An 18,987-nucleotide genomic window follows, 5' to 3' on the forward strand; every position below is an offset into this window, starting at 1 on the left:
GGCTACACCTCTACGGGAGAGTGAGTAACACCACCAAGCATTCCAGCTGGAGCTGCTGGAAACCTGCCCTGTCCACCCGCTGAGCTCACCTGCAGGAGATAAGGGGGGACAATCCCATGTGAGCTCACCTGGAGGAGATAACGGGGGATGCCGTGGGGTGTCCTGTGCTCAGAACCTGCTGGCTTTTGGGAGCTTCACTGCCACAATCTGTGAGTGTTCAGGGTCTCACCTGGGGCTGTTGGAAGGAGCCTGTGGCACAGTCTGTGCCCGCTGCTCCTCTGCCTGGCACGAGGGCTTTGGGCTTGTTTTGGCCCTGGTCCCTGTGCCCTCCTGCTGCCGTGGCTCTGGGGGGCTGCACCGTGTTGGTGAACTCTGGGCTAGTTCAGAGCCCTAACGTGTAGGGGTCACACACGTGCTGTGTGGAGGTGTCTCAGGCTGAAATCCCGTGTCTGGAAGGAGGTGGAGATGTTGGAGCAGAGGACAGTGCCTGGTGTGGTGGGGCTGAGCTGCCAGAGGTCAGCAGGGTCTCTGTGGGGCAGAAGGGACAGAGTTGGAGGCAGGTGGAGGGTGGCTGGGTTTGAGGGGCGTAGCTGGAGGGATGGGGCAGGGTGAGGCTCTACCTGTGGGCAGCCCCAGGCTGGGAGCAGGGGGATGCAGGATGTTTCCTAGTGCTGGAGCACTTGTGCTACATCCTTTTGTTGTTTCTCTGTGGCAGCTGCACTGATGGTCTGGTCGCATAATCACATTACTGGAAAGCATCCTTATGTTCAGCTGGTTTTTATCCTCAGGATATAACAGAATCATCTCCTTCTGAAGCCACAGAGGGAAGCCTGGTTGGCAGTCAGCTGCTGGTTGATTAAGGACAACCCAGCTGCTGGTGCCTGACCTGACCTTGTGCTGAGCCCAGAGAAGGGACGTGTTCTGTGTCTGCAGAGACTCTGCTGCTCCCATGAACTCTCCAGCTGGGAGCTCTTGCTGGACTGGAGGAGGTTCCATGGCCCATTGACATTTTCTGTGTGAAACAGCCTTTTGTTGCTTGTCAGGTACACGTTTGTGAACTTAGTGTCTGTGGATGTGCTTTCATGCTGCAAACCATAGCAACGTTAGCGTGGCAGTGCAGGTAGGTAACCCTAGTGTATGTATTTCTGCCTAGTTAGGGCCAGGTGAGGAGATCGTCCCTGAGAACAGCAGCCACACCTCACTGCAAGGAAAGTGTCAGCACGTGGGTGAGTCATGCAGTGATCTCTGTGTGCATGAGGAAAGTTCTGCTGCCGTGGAGCTGTGGAACAGAGTGTGCACAGTGACCTGAGTGTAAAGGAGAAATAAAACCACGGAGCATGACACAGATCCCTGCTGATGGTGACTGCACAGGTAGTGACTGCACAGGTGGTCACTGCAGGGGAGCAGCCCTGGGTGGAGAACTCGTGCACTGGGCTCTGTGCTGGGGGAGCCATGTGGTCTCAGTGCTGCCCCTGGAGTTCCCAGCTCTCCTGTGCCTGTTGCAGGTGCCCCTCCTGTGGGGAGATTGGGCTGGAGCCAGGATTTTTCCCGGTGGATGTGGCCTGTGCGTGAAAGAGTTAAGCTGAAGTTGGTGTTTATGTAACCAAAGAGGGAACTCCCAGAGATGAGTCCTCTGATATCTCATGTGTTGATGCATCAGAAGGGTTTAAAGAAAGCCCAGCTTGTTGCTTGCTTGCACTGTAATTACGTTGCTGGAATCCTGTGCTTCAGAGTTTCCTCAGCTGCCTGGAGGGGGCCAGGAAGGAATTTGCTTTCCCTGATGGATGAGTCGGCCTATGGAAGCTGTTTTTTGTCCCTGACAAGTTGGAGGTTGGCTACAGCTAGATGTGGGGTGTCAGGGATGTGTCCTGGGGTCCCTGTTAGCACTACAGCCCCACCAGTGTTGCTGGACCTTGTTCACACATACCTGGGGTTAAACTGATGGGCAAGTTGGACTGAGGAAGGAGGTTTTCTGGGGGTTTGGTTCAGCAGGGGCTGCTGGAGGGCTTGGTGTCTCCCAGCTCCCATGCACGGCTCGCCCAGGGAGTTTGTGCTGTCCCAGGTGCTTCCAACAGCCCCAGCCCTCATCCTGTACCGGTGCCGTGGGATCCTTCCTTCTGCTTTGGTCAGAGAAGGTGTGTCTGGCTTTGTGTGAACTTTGCACTTAGGGAAGAGGCTTGAGTGAATTTCCAAGAAATCTCTGAGTCAGGGCTCCTCTGTTCTGGAGAAGGCTTCCCTTCCCGGAAGGGCTCGCGCAGCGGTTCATGGGTTGCACTGGTGGTTTTGAGTCATCTGATGGGCTTTTTATTTTGGTGTGTGTTATTACTTCTCTTACGGAACAGTTAAACTTCCAAAGCCTTTATTAAAGTTGGTGTTCCTGTATCTTCAGTCTGCCCTGGTGCTTGGCAGAGGGAGGGGAGCCCACCCCAGCCACCCCCATACCTAGCCTCCTTCCCACATGCCTGCTTGGCTTGGGATCTGCCCGGCAAACATTCCCTATCATCCCCCAGCCAGTGACTGCTCCGCAGGCCTGGCTGATTCCAACTCTGCCTGTTCTCAGGGAGGCTTTTCCAATGGGAATGGAGTCTCTGTCCCTGGGAGTGCTGATGACTTGGGTCTGAGCTGTCCCGTTTTGCCCAGGAAGGGCATGTGGCAACACTCTGGGATTGCTGCTGCTCCCAGCCCTGCCCACCTGCTCCCTGGGCTGGGGGGCTGGACCACGCTCGAGGTTTTGCTCTCCTCATGTTAACATTTATGTAGGTTTTCAGGTCATGTCCAACATCACTTCTCATGAGCTGGAATTACCCATGAGCCAGGCTTTAATGTGAACTTTGATTAATAATCACAGGTATATACTGCCCAGGGTGCCATTTAGGTGGTCAAAGGTGCAGCCTGGTAGTGCTCATTTGAATCCAATTTTTTTAGCTTCATTTTTGCAAAGCTGAGGCCTGTGCTGGGGGGGGGAGTGAGCAGGGTGGGCAGGACAGAAACCCCTGTACCAGGTCTCCAGCTTCTCCCCACTGCCTGCTGTGCAGGGATCAGCTCGCAGTGAGGTCAGACACCTCCGGGGGTGCCAGTCACCACCCCAGAAAGTGTCAACACCAGCTGACTCGTTTTCTCCCCATGTTGCAAGATAAAGCAGCAGAAAGTGCTGTGGAGGTTCTGTCAGCTGCTCCAGCCTCTTCTAGTTTCTGTGCTGCTGAGTAATCCTGTGAATGCCCCTGAGGTACTTTTTTGTTCCTGCTCCAGGAACATGAGCTGTGGCTGCTGGACTGCAGGACCTGCTCGTTCTTTAATCGGAGATGAAAGGTTCGTTTCCTCCTCTCCTGGTTTCCTTTGTTGTTGTGCTGGGCACTGGAACATTGTGCGGTAATTTGGGAATTAGACCATTTCCTTAAGCTACGTAATTAAAAGACGTTACATCTAGGTCTCCAAATTATTTGATTGCTAATTCTATTAAAGCCATAGCTAGCACAGGAAGAAGCTTCAGATGGTTCTGCAGCAAGATATTTGGTATATTGCATATGTCACATTAAAATTGTTAAATAATGAGTTTTAGTGCTAGACTTGTAACTTCATTGTCTGCATCAGAGAGACAATTTTAGTTACAGATGGTGAGACAAAGCAGGGGTGGCTTGATTCACTTTGTATAGTCTGCTTTTGGGGGAAGAGGGTGGTAAACCCACCACATCAGTATCTACGGGTCCTGTCCCTAGGATGGAGTGTTTGAAGGGGCTCTGTTTGTGTGCTCTGAGCAAGGTTGACCTGGGAAGGCTGGGCTGCAGGATGTGGGGCAGCAGCTCCTCTGCTGTTTGGATGTGTTGGGCAGAGAGTGCCATGAGTGACACAGGGTTGTCTTCAACAGTTGAGTCCTCTGCCTGGCCAGGGTGTCCTGCCAGGGGCAGTGGTTGAACAGGAATTAACTCACAGCAGGGATTTGATAAGAATAAAACTCAATGTATTCTTCTTTGCCAGAGTGGTTCTGTTCAAGTCCAAACATGGAGCATTAACTCTTGCTGTGATTAGAAAGTGCTTCCAGTGGTGACGATTCGTTGTGGCACTGTTGCACACTCGGGTGTATTTAAGCTGCTGATAAAACCAGGCAAGCTAATGCTTTAAAGTAGAGTAGGTTAAAGTAGAGAAGTGGAGGAGCTGTTTGTGTCTGCTCAGAAGGTCTGTCTTGTCTTTGTCTTGCTATGCAGGGCCAGGCGTCTGTGACTCCGTAGGGACTGATCTGCAAGAGCTCTTTTAATCTCTCATGTGATACCAGACGTTTTCAGGCCTTTTCTAAGCCCAAATAAGCCCGGATGTGTCAGGCTGCAGCTTTGGTGCAGGCCACGTTATCGTAATCAAGAATAATCCAGCACCACAGCATCAAGTGTATCTCGTTTCACATTACAGAGTCCTCGACCTTTCGACCATCCAGCCTTCTCCAAGGTGATGACTCCTGTCTCCTGAGACGTTGGAAAACCTAGTTTGGAAGAAGAGTAAAGATACAGTTGATGCTGAACTACGTGAGTCCTCAGATTATTTTGTTTACGATAACGCCGTTTGCACCAGCCGTTCCCCTCCAGCTCGGATTGCACCACGGGCATTAGCTCAGAGTTTCTGTGCAGTGGGGTTTCTCCACTGGAAATCTTACTCATTTGTTTCCAGCAGGGATGATGATGTTGCAAGGAGTGGAGACTTTTAGAAGGCACAATCCAATATGAGGTCAGGGATGCGGAATGAACAGAACAAGGAGCATGTGGGGCTCAGGACTTTGTTGTGTTGAAGGAGCTGGGCCTGGTGACATGTCTGGGTTACCAGATGGGCTGGTGCAGTGCCGGAATGCAGAGCCTGCTGCAGAGCTCCTCACCTTATCTCTCTTGCTATCTCTGATCTTGGTGACAGGTACTGCTAGGTGAATTAATGCAGTGAGATCACTCTTGTGTCCACAGAAAGGGTGGGACTGCCAGAGGGTAAACTTCATTCAGAGCGTGGTGATTTATCAGTCTCTTGCATGGTGAAACACCGGGACTTTCTTAAAACAAATAAGTACAGCCCAAAAACATGTTCCCAGTCTGCTGTCGTAACCTCCTGGGGAAGGCGACGGGGCTGGGCTTGTGAGAGTAAGGAAACAGATCTGTGCTTAGTTCCTCCTCTCTCTCACCCCTCTAAAAAAAAGTAACAATTTTGGAAATGTTAAGAGCATGAACATTTATGTCTGTATAGTGGTGGAAGTCCTTGGAAGGAGGAGTACTGGGAGCAGAGCAGCAGTTTGGAGCTGGTTTGTGCTTGGGATGTGCACAGCGCAAGGGCAGCGGGCACGAAGGGTCTTTCCCTTCTGAACTGAAACAAGACTTGTCTTTGGGGAAGAACTGTTTTAGTCACAGAGGCTTGAGCTTATTTGGCCCTTTAGGTGTTGGTTCTGCAAGCGACCTCAAATTCTCTTTCATTTTAATGGTCAGTTTTGCGCATTCTTGGCTGTTTGAGGAACAGACTTGAGCCTGTGGTGTTCCCCGGGTAGCTGCTGCCATGCTGGGTGGGAAGTGCTCAGTGAAGGAGCCCACAGAAATCCATAGGCTGAATCAGAAGCAGGCACCATACAGAAGGATCACTTTGGCATTTTCTTTCAGAATCTTTGGAATATGTTAATTTGCAAACTCGTTTTTGCTGTAAAACAAGCTTTAATTGTTTTGACTTGTTCCCACCGTGTCTCTCAAACAACTGTTGCAGGAAACCTTGCTTTGAATAACGAGGCTGATTTATGCCTTCAAAAATGCATTAAGCCTCCAACCCACAAGTGGTCTATCAGTAATGAGCCAGAGCTTTTTTTGTAGAAACACCAGTAGGCAGAGGCAGGAGTGCGTCAGTAGGAGAAAGCCTTCCAGTACAAAATAAGGGTAATATAAGAAATTAACTCAGTTGCTCATCAGATGTGATTTTTCTTTCTCTTTCAAGAGCCAAGGATGAAGCGACGAGCATCAGACAGAGGAGCTGGGGAAACATCCACTAAGGCAAAAGCTCTTTGTACAGGGATTTCTGGAAACAATGCCAAGAGAGCGGGCCCTTTTATACTAGGTAAGCAGGGAGGCTGCTGCTTCAGTTTTCAAGGTAGTTACTGATTGCAAAACTGAAAATATAAGGCGCTATAAAATGTGGCAAAGCAGGTGTGTAATTTAGTGTCTTACCTCAGAGTGCAGGAGCCTTTGGAGCTTCTGCAGCCAGGCCAGTTAAGGAGATGTGTGATACTAGCACAGCAAGGCAGGCACAGCTTTTGAAGGAGCTCTGTGCCCTTGCTTTTACCCTTTTTCTTAACAACATCCTTAAACTTTGATAAAGAGCAAATTCCTTCAGGGGAGATGTTCAACCCTGCTTGTCTGAAGTAACTGAAATCAGCAACTCAGTGCAGCAGTAGTCATTATAAGTGATGTGTGCCAAGGCAAGACTATACTCTGCTACCTTTTGAGAGCTGCTAGAGTAGCTTTTAGTTCAGAACTAGTTAAATCAGCTGTCAAAACCACGCTGGACTTCACAGTTGAAACCAATGGATAACCAGCTGGAAGCTGATGTATTTAAATGGAAGAGAGGAGACTGTAGTTCACCTTGGGACCTGGGCTGGTCTGCCTACCTGAGCAGTGCCTGTGGTGGCAGCTGGGTGCAGAGGTGTGGGAGCAGCAGTTGCCATGGGTGTTGCTGGTGGATGAAGCTGTGTGGTTCAGGCATGCAGAAATTTGAATTTCTGAAAGCAGCTGTGCCATGTGTGAGCTTTTGTTAAATGTTTCTCCAGTGAACAAACAAAGCATTGTCCAAAAAAGGTTTCAGTTACCATTCAGGTTCAATAGCACTATTTTTTTCCTTTAGGTTGTAATTTGTGGAAGCACATTTAGTCTTCTGGAAAAAAAAAAAAGGAACTTAGTTTAAACTAACGTAAACTGCGTGACACTTGCACACTGATGTAACCCTGCATTAGTCATTGCTGCTTGAAGGAAAACAAGTTTGTTTTTGCTTTGTGCTGTTAGGTCCACGTTTAGGTAACTCCCCAGTGCCAAGTATTGTTCAGTGTTTGGCAAGAAAGGATGGGACAGATGACTTTTATCAGCTCAAGGTAAGCAAACTGCGGGGCTCCCAGATCTCCAGAGCAGGTGCGGGAACGTCCCCTCAGCCAGGCCCAGAACTGGTGTTGGGATCAGCCCTGAGACAAGGCCTCTGTGGCAGCTCTCCTGGAGAACCTCTGATCTCCTTGGTTGTGCCTGGAAGGCAGGTGGCTCCAGAGGGGATAAATCCCCTGGGATGTTTGTACAAAGCCACCTGAGCTGCTTGTTGGTGCTCATCAGGCTGGTGCTGTGTCCTGCACTGCTGCTGGTACAGCCTTAGCACATGTGCAAACATTAGCACAGTTGCATCAGTGTTAAACACAAGTGAATACCAGAAATGGGAGAGGTTTGGGGGCATTTGGCTTTCTCTGGGAGCTGTAAAGGTCTTTTCCCTTTTCCTGAAGATTCTTACCTTAGAAGAAAGGGGTGATAAAGGAATAGAAACCCAGGAGGAACGACAGGGCAAGATGCTGCTGCACACAGAGTATTCTCTCCTTTCCCTGCTTCACAACCAGGAAGGAGTGGTTCATCATCATGGGCTCTTCCAGGTACTGCTGGTCACCATCCAGGCTGGGGGAATGCCAGGAATTGCCCTTGGCTTGATCTGCTTCTGTTTCATGTACAGTTTGTGCTGACCCTGTTCTGGTGTGTAAGGGATTACCAGGGCACTGAGGTTAACCATTGCTGCTTCAAACCAGCAAGTGTGTGGCAGGGGCTCTGCAGAGTTATGTGGGATGTGATGGGGTCTGGGATTTGGGAAATGTGGGAATGTTCAAAGGCAGGACAGGGCTCAGTGTCATCTTTGTCAAGTGGCTCATTTATTTTCCTCCCTGCAGGACCGAGCTTGTGAAATTATAGAAGATCTGGAAGCCAACAGAATGGTCAGAAAAATGAAGAAACGCATTTGTCTTGTGCTGGACTGTCTCTGTGCTCATGATTTCAGTGACAAAACAGCAGATCTGATCAATCTGCAGCATTATGTCATTAAAGAGAAGAGACTGAGCGAGCGGGAGACAGTGGTGATATTTTATGACGTGGTACGAGTGGTAGAAGCATTACACAAGGTACGCCCGGGGGCTTCGCTCCCCTCAGCCTGGTGCATCTTGTAGAACCTCTTGTGCAGGCAGTGTGGAGGTCACAGGGAATGGATATTCCAGCTGTTTCCCCATCACTGTTTTGTATGAGACTGTTGTGCCCTAGGCCATCCAAGAGTGTTCCCCTCCCCTCAAGGTTCTGGATGATGGTGGTTTGGCTGTGGGGAGAGGCCAGCTGGGCTAGACAGGGATCAGGTGAAGGCAGGTTCCTGGCTCAGAGGGCCAGGAAGAGGAGAGCAGGGGCTGATCAGATGCAGGAAACACTTCAAGCTGTTTCCCTTTGAGGCACAATCACAACATAAGAATCAATTTCTGAGATCAGAACCTCAAGTTACAAGTTTGAGGTAAATGAGCTAGAAATTATTGTAGCAAAAATAGAATCTGCTGATGTTTGGCTGCTTGCCCTGTGCCAAGGGACACCCATCCTTCCATGGCAGGGCAGGGAGCATTGACCTTTTGGGGGAATTCTCATCAATTGGTCTTGCTGAGCCTGGACACTTAGTTCCAGGCATCTTAGTTACAGTCAGGTCTGTCTTTGTGTTCAAAGGAGGAAATTTTCTTGTTCTGTCCTTCTGGCCAGAATAAAAAACAGAGCACCCAGGGTGCAACCTGACTGGAAACCTCCATCGAGGTTATTTCTGAGAATGAAGATGACATGATTTCAAAAGATGCTTAGTGTTTTTGTCACAAATATCCAATTTATACTTCTGTAACAACTACACTTTTGCTCACTTTATACTGCCTTATATTTTACAGAAAAATATTGTGCACAGAGACTTGAAACTAGGAAACATGGTGCTAAACAAAAGGTAAGTGTGCTGGAGAAGTGCTGTTCTGGCAGTTGTCTCATGTTTCTTCCCTGATGCAGATTTCTGTTAGAACCACAATCCCAGGCAGCACTTGTTGAGAGTGCTCTGGTGTGAGAAAGGGGAGGGATGTGGAAGCAGGCTGTGCAAAAATGCAAATCCAGTTCAAAGTTCTGTGAATTAATCTCCCAAAACTGAACTGAGCCCAACCTGGATAGGTTACCCTTCCACCAAGCTCAGTGACCCCATGTCAGCACTTCTTTTTGAATTCTAACTTCTGAAAATTGAATTCTGTAGTAATTCAGAAACCTGCAAGATAAATGCTTATTTTATATATGTTTTAAAAAATAAAATGGAAATGTGGGAAGTGGTTCTGTTCACACACTTCACTTCCCATCATGCTAGAGGAATTCCCAGTACTGCAGTCTGTGCTGTAATCATAGCAGTGTTAAATCTCCAACAGTTGCTCTGCTGTGTTTTCTTTAGCAGTGAAATATTTACTTACCTAAACAAAAGTTCTTCTGTCTAGTCTACATTTGTGCTGGAAATAGCCTCCCTGTTGCCATTAGCTGCTTTGGTGCAGCCCCTGTTCCTCAGGCCCTCAGGGAGGGAGCAGAGCCAACCCCCCCAGTGGGGCCTGAGCTCAGGTTGGGCCAGAGGCAGCTGGGGTGGTGTGTGCTGGGCTTGGTGGCTCCTTGGAGCTTTTTGTTGTCCTGGGTTAAGTAGTGGCTTAGTTGGCAAGCTAGTTCCAGCTCAGACACTCTGCTGTGTCCTTCAGTGTTACATTACTGGCTAAATATTTTATGTGAGCTCTAAGAATGAGTGGAATTCCTTGTCTTTTCACACTGTCTGCTTTTCTGTGGAATGAATAAAAAGCTGGAAGGCTTTAGGTCTGCAGGCTTTCAAAGTCTGTATGGAGCTTGCAGGTTCCCTGTGGTCTCACTTTGCTTTTTTCTCCTCCCTCACACTGTTTGAAAGCAGACAGATTTTACCTACTGAGGTTGAACTTCTTGGTTCACCCACACACACACCAGCAGCCAGCATGTTTCAGGGCCACCTGTAAACTGTTCTAAGTCATTTCTATGGACCTGCTTTCAGATGCTTTGAGCTCTTCTGCTGGCTTCTTTGATTCTCCTTCTTGCAAGGAAGAGGCAGACAAAGGTTGCTGCTTTAAAGGATCCTTTAAAGGATCCACCCAGAGCTTCCCTTCTGCTCTGGACAGTGTGCAGAGAGCATCCCACTGCACACAGGGGCCCCCACTAGCAGGAAGGGGGGAGGTATTGGAAGCTTGATGAACACACTTGCCAGAGTCATTCCTTGTATTACATGCTGTGTTTTTGCTTTTTGCTAGCAAGACCATGGGCTTTGAGGAAAAACTGTAGCCTCTACAGCAGTGAGTCATCTGAAAGGGTGGGTGATGCATAAGAATAGATCTCCATGGAGAGGAGCAGTCACTGGGGCTGATCAAAAATGCTTGTTCTGTTCCAGCCGTGCCCACAGAAGAGCCAGGTCTTGGCTGCTGGCAGGGCAGGGAAGGTGTCTGTGTCCCTGCACAGTCCTGGTCCAACCTGTCACCCCCTGGGCTCATGAAAGTCCCTCATTGTCCCCTGCAAGATGAGGATGTTAAAAGCCTCACAGGTTTCCAGTTAACCAGTGTGGTAGTTGGATGATTACAGATTAGATCAGATTTCAGTGACTAAATAAAACCAGGCAACCCTGATCATTTGAGTGTCCTTTACAACACTTAGTATTTTAAATCCTTAACAAATCCTGCAGATTGTTATTCAGCCAGGGAAGTCTCTTGACAGTTGAAGCTAACACTTATTAAGCACCAGTCTGTCTTTCTTAATAATCAGCTCTCCTTTGCCAGCCCACACTTGGTTTTATTTCATTTGTTTGTTAGACTCGCTGGAAATGTTTCTCGGTTATTGTGACTGCCTTGATTCATTCTCTCAGGCTCTACTTGTGTAATGCTTTTCAAGAGTATAGAAATCAAGACAGTGTTTTTCTACTCAGTCCTTTTAAGTTGTATGCTAAAATCCAAATTACCTGACATGACATGGAAGATTTAATGTGAGACTAGTTTTGTAACGAGCTCACTTTCCCTGGCAAAATTCATTACTTGAAGCTGGCAATACCATAGAGAAGTAGGGGTATCTCACTAGAGAAACTGTGGGAACTGCAGGTCTGTGCTTTTTCTGTAGGAGCTTTTTTTGGCTGTTAGTTGAACTTTCTCAGTTCTGCAAGTTTGTGTGTGAAGAACAGTCTTGCAGATCAGGTAAAGATGCCTTCTGACTCTCTCCAGGACTCATCGAATAACCATAACCAACTTCTGTCTTGGGAAGCACCTGGTGAGTGAGGATGACCTGCTGAAGGACCAGCGTGGGAGCCCGGCCTACATCAGCCCCGACGTGCTCAGTGGTAGGACCCTCCCCCCTCACTCAGCCCCTGCTGCTTTATTTGTGCCTCCTCACAAGAGAGGAAAGGCACCTAGTTCTGTCCCTGCATGTAACCTGCCTTCTGTGACAGCCTCATAATTAGGGTCCAATGATGAGACTGTTTTCCAAGTGGGGAAGTATGGAGGGAAGGAGCCAGGGTAACTTTCTTCTTAAGGCTAATCTGAGCTTCAAAGCTAATTAAAAACCCCCTGCCTGTCCCTAAATAAGTCCAACTGCAGACAGGATGTTCCGTTTCTCACATCTGAATCTTGTTCCTGAGGCTTCACTTCAGCTGTGGGTAAATCCTTGGGCTGAAGAGGCAATCGGCCCAAATCCCACCGTAATGCCAGTTTATTCCAGTTCATACACTAAGAGGAGCAGTTGTTGCAGCTGCTGCTTCCAGAAGGGAACTACTGACCCTTTGGGCAGCTTCTGGGCCAGCTGAGGGAGTTACTTAAAAATAAAGGAATGATGACACCAGGCCAGACCAGCAGTCTGTTTGGGCTGTATCTTGTCTCCAGCAGAGGTCTTAAGCAGAAGTCTGGCAAAGAGCAGCCTTCCTTTTTCCTTCTGCCTTTTAACTGTTCCAGTGCATGGGACCTTCAGAAGCAGATGTGGTTTCTGTCTGTTGAGCTGCTTCAGGAGGTTTGTCTTCATGAGCTCCAAGTTCTGCTGCTTTTGTGCTGGCAATAGCTGAGCAGCAGGTTGTCCTGTGACTGAGGCATCATTTTGGGGTGTTCTTAATTCTCGTCTGGGTGATCTGGACTGGTGTTGAAGGGTGGGTGCATTTACAGCTGGGACTGGGCATCTGAACCATCTCTCTGCAGACTCCAGTGCATTAGCTCATGTTGGGGAGCATTCCTGATAAGCACAGATAAAATTCCCATTGGATGGAGCTGAACATGGCAGTCCAAGCTCACCCCTGGTGCATTCCACTGCTGAAGTTATCCATCTACAGGGCCAAGCTAGCATTAGGACAATGGGAAACCCTAAAGCCATGGGGATCAGCAGTGACTTCTCTGGACATTTCCAGACCCCATGGACCCCCCTCAGCCTCCTGCCAGGTCCATGAGCAGCAGCCGTAGCTGAGCGCTCCCAACGGGATCCCCAGCAGGTTGGATCCTGCTTCCCTCTGGGCAGGACTGAGCCAGGAAGGCAGCAGAGGCAGGCAGGGAGGTGGGACGTGTGCTTTTTGCAGGCCTTTCCTGTTCTGCAGGATATCCTGAGGCCCCTGGAACCAGATGGATTATATGAGCCAACTGCTCTGCAGGAGCTTGGAGCAGTTGTGGCCCAAGTGGCTGGTCAAGGTGGTGTGGAGCTGCTCCTTCCTGCTCGTCCAGGGTGCTGGTCTGCCCTGGACTGCAGCCTGTGCTCCTGAAAATGCTGTTCCAAAATGTCTTGGTCTGCAGCTGCCCTCTGAGCATTGAGGGAAAAGTTACTTGAGGACATCCCAGGCTTCACCACCACCCCCAGACTCCGAGCATCCCTCTGTCTGTATTGCTAATTCTCCTCTGCGAGAGGAAGCTACAATGCCTGAAGAATTAATCATTGTTTTAGGTGTCCAGGAGAAGCTGTCTTCTGCTAAGAGATGGCCTGTGTTTTGTGGCTGCTGAAATGTCACTGCAGGAAAAGCTGGAGGAGGAGGGAGAGGTGTCTTTTTTTGAGCATATAAAGCAAAGAATAATTAGTACAAATAACAAATGCTGCAGCAGTGACTCACTGGGTGAGTCAGAGGAAGTCATTCCCTCAGTCCTATGCTGTGGTACAGCTCTGGAGTTTAATTTTTGACCCTCCTGGATGTTCCTGGTCGTTGACTTATTGTGTGATTGAAGAGGCTGTGAAGCCACATTCCCATCAAGCGGATCCCAGGGCCTGCTGAGGCTGCAGTGGCCTTTGGGAATGCCTGGCTGGTGAGGCTGGCCTTGATCTCGGGCCTCTCTTTTCCCGAGGAGCACTTGCTCTTCTCAGGCTTTCTTCCCTGCCTCCCTGTGCTCACTGGCCCTTTTTCATTCTCTTCTCCTTTGACCTGACTCGCAGGGTCTGTGGAGCCCTCGAGGCTCAGGGACATGGGTAGATGGATTATATGAGCCAACTGCTCTGCAGGAGGTTGGAGCAGTTGTGGCCCAAGTGGCTGGTCAAGGTGGTGTGGAGCTGCTCCTTCCTGCTCGTCCAGGGTGCTGGTCTGCCCTGGACTGCAGCCTGTGCTCCTGAAAATGCTGTTCCAAAATGTCTTGGTCTGCAGCTGCCCTCTGAGCATTGAGGGAAAAGTTACTTGAGGACATCCCAGGCTTCACCACCACCCCCAGACTCCGAGCATCCCTCTGTCTGTATTGCTAATTCTCCTCTGCGAGAGGAAGCTACAATGCCTGAAGAATTAATCATTGTTTTAGGTGTCCAGGAGAAGCTGTCTTCTGCTAAGAGATGGCCTGTGTTTTGTGGCTGCTGAAATGTCACTGCAGGAAAAGCTGGAGGAGGAGGGAGAGGTGTCTTTTTTTGAGCATATAAAGCAAAGAATAATTAGTACAAATAACAAATGCTGCAGCAGTGACTCACTGGGTGAGTCAGAGGAAGTCATTCCCTCAGTCCTATGCTGTGGTACAGCTCTGGAGTTTAATTTTTGACCCTCCTGGATGTTCCTGGTCGTTGACTTATTGTGTGATTGAAGAGGCTGTGAAGCCACATTCCCATCAAGCGGATCCCAGGGCCTGCTGAGGCTGCAGTGGCCTTTGGGAATGCCTGGCTGGTGAGGCTGGCCTTGATCTCGGGCCTCTCTTTTCCCGAGGAGCACTTGCTCTTCTCAGGCTTTCTTCCCTGCCTCCCTGTGCTCACTGGCCCTTTTTCATTCTCTTCTCCTTTGACCTGACTCGCAGGGTCTGTGGAGCCCTCTAGGCTCAGGGACATGGGTGGTGCCTGTGCAGGGAGGGCAGCAGGTCTTCTGGTCCTTGGATGCTCTTGGATCACATCAAGGCCATTCAGTAGGGGTATCTCTGTGCTGTAGGGAAGGACACCTGTGGGGAGATGAACAATTGGCTTATTCACAAAGGATGCACCTTTGGAAGAGGTGGTTAGTGTCTTGCCATGGGGAGCCCTGAATGTTTTGGCTGATGCTCAAGAGAAAGGTCAGATGCAGATGTCGCCCCAGTGCCATCACTGCTGTGGCTGCAGAGGTGAGCAGTGCTGTGAAGCCTGTTGTTTGGTGTCTCCTGCAGGACGGCCCTACCGTGGAAAGCCCAGTGACATGTGGGCACTGGGGGTGGTTCTCTTCACCATGCTCTACGGCCAGTTCCCCTTCTACGACAGCATCCCTCAGGAGCTCTTCCGCAAGATCAAGGCAGCCGAGTACACCATCCCTGAGTGAGTACAGCCTGTCCTGGGAGCCCCCTCCCAGTGCTGTGTGGGCAGTGCTCTGGGCCTTACTGGGACAGCTGGAGTTGGGGGGCTTCACTCCAAACCCCTGAGGGTCGTGGCAGTGAGAGCAAAGAGCCTGTGCTGGAGGCACCAAGGGAGCCACAGCAGAGTTTGGACATCTTGTGCAAAGGTGTGAGAGGCTGCAGGGGCAGAGAACCAACCTCCTGGTCAGTTCTGGGGGCTCCTCTCATTCCTGACCTGTGCTCCCAGCATGTCCATCCTGCTGCTGCCTCTGCCCCTGGGCACAGGGTCAGCACAGCCTCTCTCCCCAGGGATGGCCGGGTCTCAGAGAACACCGTGTGCTTGATCCGGAAGCTGCTGGTCCTGGACCCGCAGCAGCGCCTGACGGCTTCTGAGGTGCTGGATTCCCTCAGCTCCATCATAGCATCGTGGTACGTGCAAGAGCAGGGAGACAGGAACGTGGTGTCTCTGTTATCCCGGCGGTGGCCAGCAGGCTGCTGCCAAGCAGGACCAGAGGAGGGCTTGTGAGAACGGCAGGGAAGTCCTTCAATCCCGTGTGTCACCCACTGCTGTCTGCTGGTGGATACAGCTGGGGTGGCCTGTACAAATGCTGCTTGTTGTCACCAAGGTTGGGGTCTGTAAAGCCATAACCCTGCAAAGCAGTCCTGGGGACAGCAGGGCCTTTGCTGCTGGGCCCCCCTTGTGCTCCCCAGATTTGATTCTTGAAGAAAGTCTCATGGTCAGGAAAGCCTTCCATGCACAAACAGATGCAGCCAAATGCTCAGAGTTCTGCAAGCTCATCCTTAGCACTGCCTTGTCTGAAATAAATGCAGGCGTGAGAGCTCTGGATGGCAAGAGCAGGAGATGCTGAGCAGCTGCAGGGTGGGGATTCCTTTGGAGGGTCAAGCTGACTCCAGGACCAGCGTGAACCAACTGGGATGAGGTTCCAGTAGCACACTCCAGCAGAAGTGGATCCTGGTGGTGTTTGCTGGGTGCAGCCCTCTCGTGTCAGCCCTGTGACCCATTGTGCTGCACAGTGTGCCCAGGCAAAGGTCCTGTGCTACTGCTGAGTCAGCAGGGAAGGCTGTGATTTTTGGAGTTGTGGCTGTTTTCTCTCCTACCTATGGAAGAGTTAGAGTTCCACATCCTGTAAAAAAAATTAAAAGAAGCACCTCGGGATTATAACATGAGTTCATACTAGAGAAGTTGTATTTTTAATAGTATCTTTGAGTGGTAGTAGCTGGTGTGGCACCCAGACAGGGCTGTGCCATGCTTGGGTGGCCAGCCAGGCAGGATGGCCCTGGCCAGGGTGGTGGGTGAGCTGAGGCTGTGCTCCCTGTCCCCAACACTCTGCTCTCCCTCTAGGCAGTCCATGTCCTCACTGAGTGGCCCTTTGCAAGTGGTGCCAGACATTGATGACCAGGTGGCCAACCCTGAAAATCCCCAAGAGGTAGGTCTGCCAGCTTTCCTTCCTGTGCTTTTCCATCCTGCTGTGCCCAGTCTGTGGCCCCCGAGCTGCAGGGCTTTGGGGCTGGGGACCCAGCTGTGTCCATCCAGTGGGAGGGAAGGATCCTGCTGCTGGGACTGGAGTCGCATCCGGCTGGGCTGGGAGGAGCTCGCCTGCCCCTCTGGGTCCCGCCCCCGCAGCAGCCGGGAACTCGTGTGCTGGGAGAGCTGGGGGGGAGGCTCAGGCTCCCGGTGAGCTTTGCCATGGGAGCAAACATCCTGTTTTCTTGACAGTTTGTTTTGTGTTGGAAGTGGTGGCTGGTGACCTCACTGCCTGGGGACAGCCTTGGAGGAACCTTTGCCTGTGAAGCCACGGCCAGTGTTGCCGTCAGAAATCCCTCCCCTGGGCTCGGGGGGGGGGAGGGGGGGTCAGACAGCTGCAGCCTTGGAATATCTGAGAGGGCTGGGATGAGCTGCATCAGGATGGAGCTGCTGAGGTTTCCAGCCCCATGTTCCTGGTGGCACTAGTGGCTTGTGGACTGTCCTGCCTGTACACCAGGCAGCAGATCCAGTTCTTGTGTTCTCTAGTTGTCCCATGGCAGCTCAGAACCATCAGAGGGAGCTGTGGGATGTTTCTGGTTGCTGTGGCCCTGATGGTTGGTTCTGCAGGTGAAGGTGACAGAGGAGTGCTCGCAGTACGAGTTTGAGAACTACATGAGGCAGCAGCTGCTCCTGGCTGAGGAAAAGAACACCTTGCATGAGGCCAAGAGCTTCCTGCAGAAGCGGCAGTTTGGGAACATCCCCCCCGTGCGGCGCCTGGGCCACGACGCGCAGCCCATGAACCCGCTGGACGCGGCGATCCTGGCCCAGAGGTACCTTCGGAAGTAGCTTCACACACACCCAAGAGCACAAGCACCACCCTGCAGTCTGCCTTTCACGTCGCCTACTACAGTCAACAGCAATACCTGTGTCCTGTGATGGAGAATAATGTAGCAAATCTTCTGAGCTCTGTTCAGGGACACGCACTCACACTCGCTCTGGAGGGAGAAGACTTTGGGAAAAGCTAGTTTTGGAAGCAGCAACCTCTTGGCATCTTCTGGAATCTGTTTTTTAAAATCGAAGCCTAGATGACTAATCTGCTTTTAATCATGACTGTAATCTACCTCTCTTGTCTTTTTAACCATGCTGTTCTCTGGATCGAGCAAAGCCTGTGGGAAAGGAGAAGACTGCCCAGGGTGAGCTGGTTTGCTGGCACGAGAGTCGCGCCGAGCAGCGCGGGCGTCGGCCGATGCGTTTGCTCCACGTGGTTTGAATAAGCTGAGATTTATCGGGGTTTCTCAGAAGGAGGAATTTCTCGAAACCTCCCACTTCCCTTCATCTGCATCACGTCTCTTTCTGTCCTTCACGTGCCACCTGGTGTGACCCCTGGTGGCCCCGTGTGGGCTGCAGCGCGTGGGGGCGGGAAGAGCCGCCCAGTGGGGCCGGGGCCGCCTGGAGAGCCCCGTGGGAACCCTCCCTGCAAAGCTTGGATCTTGTCTCAGTTCACAGGCTTTGCAGGACTTGGCCCGGCGTGGCCTCTGACCTCTTTTCCCACCTGTCACTGAGTATTTTAGTTTCATAAGAATATATGATTTAATCTTATTTTTCAAGTAGCTTATCTAAGGTGCAGTTAAAATTGCATTAATTCTGATTTAGCATTTTCACACTTCGGTTGTGGTACAGATATAATATATGAGTTATAATGTGAAAAGGCTTCCCAAAATAATCTGCCTAGAATTAGGAAGGGGCTGGCTGAAGTCTCTACTGTATATGTTCCCCAGCTTATCCTGCCATCCCTGCCTTGCCTCGCAGAGCTGGGGCAGGGAAGGGCATCCTGGTTTGTCACCGAGCGGTTGCCTGTGCTGAGAACAGGAACGATTGTTTCTGAGCCTCACTTTGTGAACTGGATGCCTGTCTTGCCAGATGAACTGTTCTCACACAGAGGTCCAGGGCTCCTGCTCTCCAGCTGCCTCCATTCCCTGCTCCTGCTGCCCTCGGGCTGGGCACACGGAGCTGTGTGAGCAGGGATGGGAAAAGCTGCGGTGGCCGTGGCTGTGGGGGCTGCCCTGCGTGGGCAGGGGGCAGATCTGTTTGTAGCGTGTTGCCTTCTCTTGCCTGGGCTGGGGAAGGGGACTGGTTCTAGCCTGGGCCAACCTCTAGGTGTCTTTGTGGGGACATAGGGATTGACCTGAAACTCCTTGGCAGCATCGGGCATTATCTCCTGCCTGCGAACTCGCCGGAGCCGCGTGGGCAGGGACTCGTGAACACTAACACAGACTAGAACAGTTGCACCAACCCCAGCCAGCTGAGCCAGTAGCCTCAAGTCTTCGCCTTATTTATTGTAACGATGGTAGGTCTGTCCCAGCACCCCCAGCGTGCACCCCCCAGCCCCCTGTGCCACCAGCAGCAAAGCAGGGACCCCAGGGGCCTGGGCCCCAAGCCCCTGGGGCCTTGCTCTCTCTATCTGGTTTTCTTTTGTCTTGCTCCTACTTCTTTATTTTTTCCTCCCCCCAAAGTTAAAGCAATATTCTGGGGACTCTGCAAGGCTGTATCATGCCCAGTATTCCTGCCTGCTGCTCATCACCAGTAAATCACTTGTATCAAAGCAAACTGGAAGAGGGGGTGGTGTGGGGAGGGCTGGAGCCGGGGGTGCAGGGGGAGGGGTGGTGCTGTGGGAAGGAGCTGGGTGTAAGGAAACAAGAGAAAAGAAAAAAAG

The 18,987-nt window shown here is 51.0% G+C and overlaps 1 protein-coding gene across 2 annotated transcripts; it reads left to right on the top strand.

The window, feature by feature from the left end:
- Window positions 1–4,401: 4,401 nt before the first annotated feature.
- Window positions 4,402–17,605, top strand: STK40 (serine/threonine kinase 40). 2 transcript variants are annotated; one of them, XM_010008194.1, is made up of 11 exons: window positions 4,402–4,514; window positions 5,944–6,063; window positions 7,005–7,090; window positions 7,484–7,627; window positions 7,916–8,143; window positions 8,930–8,982; window positions 11,285–11,400; window positions 14,627–14,771; window positions 15,098–15,217; window positions 16,152–16,236; window positions 16,902–17,605. In XM_010008194.1, the coding sequence occupies exons 2-11, from the start codon at window positions 5,952–5,954 to the stop codon at window positions 17,118–17,120; spliced, it is 1,308 nt and encodes a 435-aa protein (XP_010006496.1). In that variant the 5' UTR covers window positions 4,402–4,514; window positions 5,944–5,951; the 3' UTR covers window positions 17,121–17,605. The 2 variants fall into 2 exon arrangements, with proteins under 2 accessions (XP_010006496.1, XP_010006495.1); XM_010008193.1 differs by lacking the exon at window positions 4,402–4,514 and adding an exon at window positions 6,658–6,672 and having other exon boundaries at window positions 5,952–6,063; window positions 16,902–17,395.
- Window positions 17,606–18,987: the final 1,382 nt, after the last annotated feature.

Source organism: Chaetura pelagica, unplaced genomic scaffold, assembly GCF_000747805.2.
Source record: "Chaetura pelagica isolate M959 unplaced genomic scaffold, ChaPel_1.0 scaffold1312, whole genome shotgun sequence".
Classification (NCBI taxonomy): Eukaryota; Metazoa; Chordata; class Aves; order Apodiformes; family Apodidae; genus Chaetura; species Chaetura pelagica.